At 30.9% G+C, this 6,141-nt stretch overlaps 1 protein-coding gene across 3 annotated transcripts in view; it reads right to left on the reverse strand.

Moving 5' to 3' along the window:
• LOC106467353 (exonuclease mut-7 homolog) overlaps nucleotides 1-6,141 on the reverse strand; it is a 59,406-nt gene that overhangs the window by 20,394 nt on the left and 32,871 nt on the right. For all 3 annotated transcript variants that reach the window (XM_013927700.2, XM_022395512.1, XM_022395513.1), the window contains exons 14-15: nucleotides 5,301-5,467; nucleotides 1,536-1,721 (exon numbers count right to left, since the gene is read on the reverse strand). In XM_013927700.2, the coding sequence (XP_013783154.1) occupies nucleotides 1,536-1,721; nucleotides 5,301-5,467 (353 nt within the window). The remainder of the gene's footprint in view (nucleotides 1-1,535; nucleotides 1,722-5,300; nucleotides 5,468-6,141) is intronic.

A 6,141-nucleotide genomic window follows, 5' to 3' on the forward strand; every position in this document is an offset into this window, starting at 1 on the left:
GAATCATTTGAAAAAAACACGGGGGTGCTTAACTTTTTTCCAGGTGTATATTTAATGAAAAGGTTTTTAACTTTACTACTATGATTGTTTCCACATTAATATAATTTTATAAAAAATGGAAATTTTACAAACAGTGTTTCCAATTCATATTATAAATTCAAATAACAGTATGGTGAAAAAACATTATTTAAAAAAAATTTTTTCTACATTTGCGGTATTAACCAGATGATATTACACAATGATAACCATGTCAAATTTTACTTCATAATATTAACCAGATATATGATTTTTACTCAATATTACACTTTATGATATTGAATAGATGATATATAATTACCTAATATTACACTTCATGATATTAAACAATAATATTACACCATACCAAATAGTGGTTCATGATATTAATCATATGACATTGTAAGTCATTCAAATATTACCTTTAAATCCTGAAATTCTTCCTATCATTCTATTTTTCAACTGGGTAAGTATCTAAAACTTCTAAGAAATGATTCAGTTGCAACCTGAATTTATCATATGTACCTTGTTCTAAGATTCACTGTAGATCCAAAAGTTTTAATAAGGGGTTCACATCTCCTTTTTTGGGATTTCATACACCACTAATGCTAGTTCTAAGATTCACTGTGTTCAAGACTTCTGATAAAAGGTTCACATCCTCTCATTCAATATTTTTCATTTGTTAGAACTAGAGTAGCCCATTTTTCTCACACCCCATTGTCACTAGTGTTAAGGTTCACTGGGAACCTAAGGCTTCTAATAACTGGGTTCATGTTCTCTTGTTTGGGATTTCAGTTGCTAGAGCACACTGAAGTTTTTTTTATACAGATGCCAAACTGTTATAAGTAGATTTCTCAGAATTGATACCAACAATGAATGCAGATAAATACTTTAGTTTATCAATTTATTTTTTCTTTTGTCTTAATAAAATAGTTTACAGTAGATACATTTTCTTTTCTTCTACTTGAACTAGATAACTGGAAAGATATTTTACTGTTTTTTGTGGAAAACATTCAAATAATGCAAAATATATATATATATATATATATATATATTCATAAATATATATATGTCTTTAATTTGTTTTAAACGCAACATCTTGGAGTGATGTCTCATATGTAACTTTGTGATCAACTAAGGTTCTTATTTTTTAATTTCGCGCAAAGCTACACGAGGGCTATCTGCGCTAGCCGTCCCTAATTTAGCAGTGTAAGACTAGAGGGAAGGCAGCTAGTCATCACCACCCACCGCCAACTCTTGGGCTACTCTTTTATCAACGAATAATGGGATTGACCATCACATTATAACGCCCCCATGGCTGAAAGGGTGAGCATGTTTGGTGTGACTGGGATTCAAACCCGCGACCCTCAGATTGCGAGTCAAGCATTCTAACTACCTGGCCATGCTGGGCCCAATCAACTAAGGAAATGGATTTGAAACAGTTCACTGAAAAAGATAGTAATAGTGTTCATAAGTCTTAAATACATGTTCATTTAAATTTAACTAAAAGTAAAACATACTTTAGCTGCCTTGTCATGATCATCAGCATTTTCAAGTATTACAGTGTCCACACCACAAATTCGAAGGTTTCGACCTAGCCCTTGCAGCATGGTGTCCACAACTACCTTGAAGTCTCTGGCCTTTGTAGCTGGGAAGGTAGATTCTGCAGGGAGATCAGGTACTGAACAGCAAGTTGGCTTCACATTCTATGGAACATATCAACACACACTTACATATAATGTGCATCTCTGGACAAGGTAATGTACACTGAATGTCTATTTAGAATATAATGATCAGTTATTTTGATTTTATAAGCAGACTTTTGAATAGTTCAAATCTAGTACAATTTTTACTACATTGAAACTATTAGAATGTCCATTCAACAAAATTCTACAACTTTTAAACTTTAACTATATAGCAGTCTAGTGTACAAATAATTTTTTTTTTACTTTAGGAAGAGCAAACCTAATGGTATACATAAATAAAAAAAACACTGATATTAACATATACAATAACATTAAATAAGAACTTCTCTACATTTTTATATCTTAAAAGAAGTGACATAAGAACAAATATTAATGAAACTCAAATTCCAGCACAGAAGGAATAATGCATGAAACACATTACATACTGATTTTTAATTTCTTTAAGAACAATTAGTTTGCTCAAACAAATTTAGTTGGAAGTGTGTAGAAAGTATGACATCTCGAAGTTAAACCAATGTCTCAGTGGCAGAGACTGTAGCACCACACAGAAATAGATGAGAGAGAAATAATTTCATTATATTAAAATGGATGAAAAGAAAAATTAAATACATCATTTGCTTGCAGTGTTTTTAAATCACACAAATAAAATTTCAATAAACTATTTGTTACAATCTTCATAGACCTAGAAACATTTTACCAGGTAATGGGCCACCCACCATAAACATTTTACCAAGTAATGGGCCACCCACTATAAACATTTTACCAAGTAATGGGCCACCCACTATAAACATTTTACCAAGTAATGGGCCACCCACTATAAACATTTTACCAAGTAATGGGTCACCCACTATAAACATTTCACCAAGCAATGGGCCATTCACTGTAAACATTTTACCAAGTAATGGGCCATTCTCTGTAAACATTTCACCAAGTAAGGGGCCATTCACTATAAACATTTCACCAAGTAATGGGCCATTCACTGTAAACATTTCACCAAGTAATGGGCCATTCGCTGTAAACATTTTACCAAGTAATGGGTCACCCACTATAAACATTTTACCAAGTAATGGGTCACCCACTATAAACATTTGACCAAGTAATGGGTCACCCACTATAAACATTTGACCAAGTAATGGGTCACCCACTATAAACATTTCACCAAGTAATGGGCCACCCACTATAAACATTTCACCAAGTAATGGGCCATTCACTGTAAACATTTTACCAAGTAATGGGCCACCCACTATAAACATTTCACCAAGTAATGGGTCACCCACTATAAATATTTCACCAAGTAATGGGTCACCCACTATAAATATTTCACCAAGTAATGGGTCACCCACTATAAACATTTCACCAAGTAATGGGTCATTCACTGTAAACATTTCACCAAGTAATGGGTCACCCACTATAAATATTTCACCAAGTAATGAGCCACCCACTATAAACATTTCACCAAGTAATGGGCCATTCACTGTAAACATTTTACCAAGTAATGGGTCACCCACTATAAATATTTCACCAAGTAATGAGCCACCCACTATAAACATTTCACCAAGTAAAAGGCCATTCACTATAAACATTTTACCAAGTAATGGGCCACCCACAATTTCCCTGAGTTTACAGGGAAGTAATGACAAAAAATCCCAGGAAATTCTTTAATGAAATTTAGCATCAGGGTAACACTACAAACTACAAAATCAAATAGTATTAAACATTGCACTTATGAACAAAAATTATACAATTATAATGTTTCACTGGAATGAGGCTGGATATACTCCATTAATATATGAAGTGTTGAGTGATTCTTTTTATAAATCTCAACAATTTAGCTTTTCTTCCCATACAACTTAGTAAATACACCATTATTTACCTCTGCAGAGAAACAAGGTAAAAAGTCTTGAAATTACAAGTAGACATGCATCGATGACACTAAAAATAAATCACATTTATTGGCTACTAATTGTCTTATGTCAAATTCAGATGATGAGTTGTGATACTAAACTGAAAAAAAAAAACTTTATTCCTGCAGCAAATAAAAAACAGACTTAAAATCACCTTCTCACATTTCTAGCATGGAATACATAAAATCATTTAAAAATTCCACAACCTGTCAATTTCAATCACTATTTTTAAACCTAAAATGTTCCCATTTTAACACATAATGTGAATGGGCAATTAAGTGTTACATTACATACATACTCTATAAGTTGTCTTCAATGTGCAAAAAAAGAAAATATCTTTCATCTTTTTTATTCAACAGCTAATTTACAAACAATAGCAGCAGCTTTGTTGCAGTGTGATCATCAATATCAGATACAGATGTTATTTAAGTTATTACACCTTACTATAGTAAATGTAGCGTGTATGTCAGTATCTATTAATGTAACGAAAACTATGCCATCTATTGAATGGCACCACAAACAAAAACCCATAAAAAATTTCACACTTTGGGCATTCAAGATTCAGAAAATTAGAAAAATAACTGTTGTATGTACAGCAACCACTTCTTTATAATAGAACGCAATTTTAAATAATAGTACTCTCCTCACAACAAGAACATGACTTTCACTAAAACTGTATGTGAGCATTTGATATTTTTACTGATGTAAATTTTAAATGTAGTACTGAGAAACTGGAGTTCTTAAAAAACTATAATAAACTATCACCACTTTTAATATATGAAAACATTATAATTTATATTAGTAAAATTTACACTGAAGCATTTTGATGCAATGAGTTGCATATGACTAAAGAGCACAATCCCAACATTTTTCCCATGCAGTATTTTCTAAATTTTTTTCAATGAGGTATGAATTCTATAATTAGTAATTACAGGCACAAACAGCCATCTGTATGGCAGCATTTCTGCTAGTATTATAAATATAATAAAGGTTTTCAATTTGAGAACATGAAACAAATCAAAAAACATATTACACAGCTCCAAAAATAACATTACTAAAATAACTTATCACAAATTTCCATAAAATTAATAAAAGAACTTGTTATAGTTACAAAGACAGAACATAAAATTAATAAAAGAACTTGTTACAAGTAACAAAGATAGGACATAAAATTAATAAAAGAACTTGTTACAGTTACAAAGACAAGACATAAAATCAATAAAAGAACTTGTTACAGTAACAAAGACAGGACATAAAATTAATAAAATAACTTGTTACAGTAACAAAGACAGGACATAAAATTAATAAAATAACTTGTTACAGTAACAAAGACAGGACATAAAATTAATAAAATAACTTGTTACAGTAACAAAGACAGGACATAAAATTAATAAAATAACTTGTTACAGTAACAAAGACAGGACATAAAATTAATAAAGAAACTCGTTGCATATTTTCAAGTGCTGAACTAGAAACTAATACAAGGCTATGTTACATATTTTTAAGTGATGGCATGAAATGAATAAAAGCATATATTGTACATTTCATGTGGAGGACATGATATTAATAAAAATTACATAGTTCCAAAAATAGAAAGTGAAACTCTTAAAAAATTATATTAAACATTTTAAAATAAAGAACAGGAAACTAATAAATGAAACGTATAAGAACTTACAGGTTTTGGTTTGTTCTTTTTCTTTGGTGATTTCTCCTGTTTTGTTTTGGATGTGAAACTTGGTTGATCTATCACATTCTGAATAAGATCATCAATATTCAGGCTGAGTGAGGAAGCTCTGGTGTAAAGTTCTTCATAAATTTGCAGAAGACAGAAAGCATCCAAAGCTGAAACCAATGACAGATCTAACTTTAGAAACACTTTTTTCACAGCTTTTATAATACAAATTTATTATTAATAACAAAGTAGTAAAAAAATAATTTTGAGCTGTGTGATATAGAAAAATGGCATGTAACACAAGCTTCATGAGAAAGACACTAAACAAGCACATTACAGAGTTAACTTAAAATATCATATACAGAGGTTTAATACATTATATTAAAATTATTTTGGAGCCTCACAATGTCATTACATTCTGTGCCACCATATCTGGTTGTGTTCTATCTCATGACAATAGCCTTGCAGTGTAGTTTCCATTGTAAAAGGCTCCATCATAAGACGGTAAAATTTAAAGCAAACCACTGCTCCATTGCCTGCTTCTCATAATCCATCTAATGAATGAGGATTATGGTTTTGCACCGTCAGTTTCGACAGTCCAATCACAAAGAAATTCATGGATGCTACCCAATATTGAAAATATACTGAGATTTCCAGTTCTGTGCCCACTATTAAATACATCCTGACATCTAAAGTTATATAACAACTTTTTAATATAAACTGACATCTGAAGTTCTGTATTTAATATATACTGACATTTGAAATTATATACCAACTGTTTAATATATATATATATATATATATATATATATATATACTGACATTTGGAGTTCTGTGCCCACTA

This window comes from Limulus polyphemus, unplaced genomic scaffold, assembly GCF_000517525.1.
Source record: "Limulus polyphemus unplaced genomic scaffold, Limulus_polyphemus-2.1.2 Scaffold2581, whole genome shotgun sequence".
NCBI classification, from domain to species: domain Eukaryota; kingdom Metazoa; phylum Arthropoda; class Merostomata; order Xiphosura; family Limulidae; genus Limulus; species Limulus polyphemus.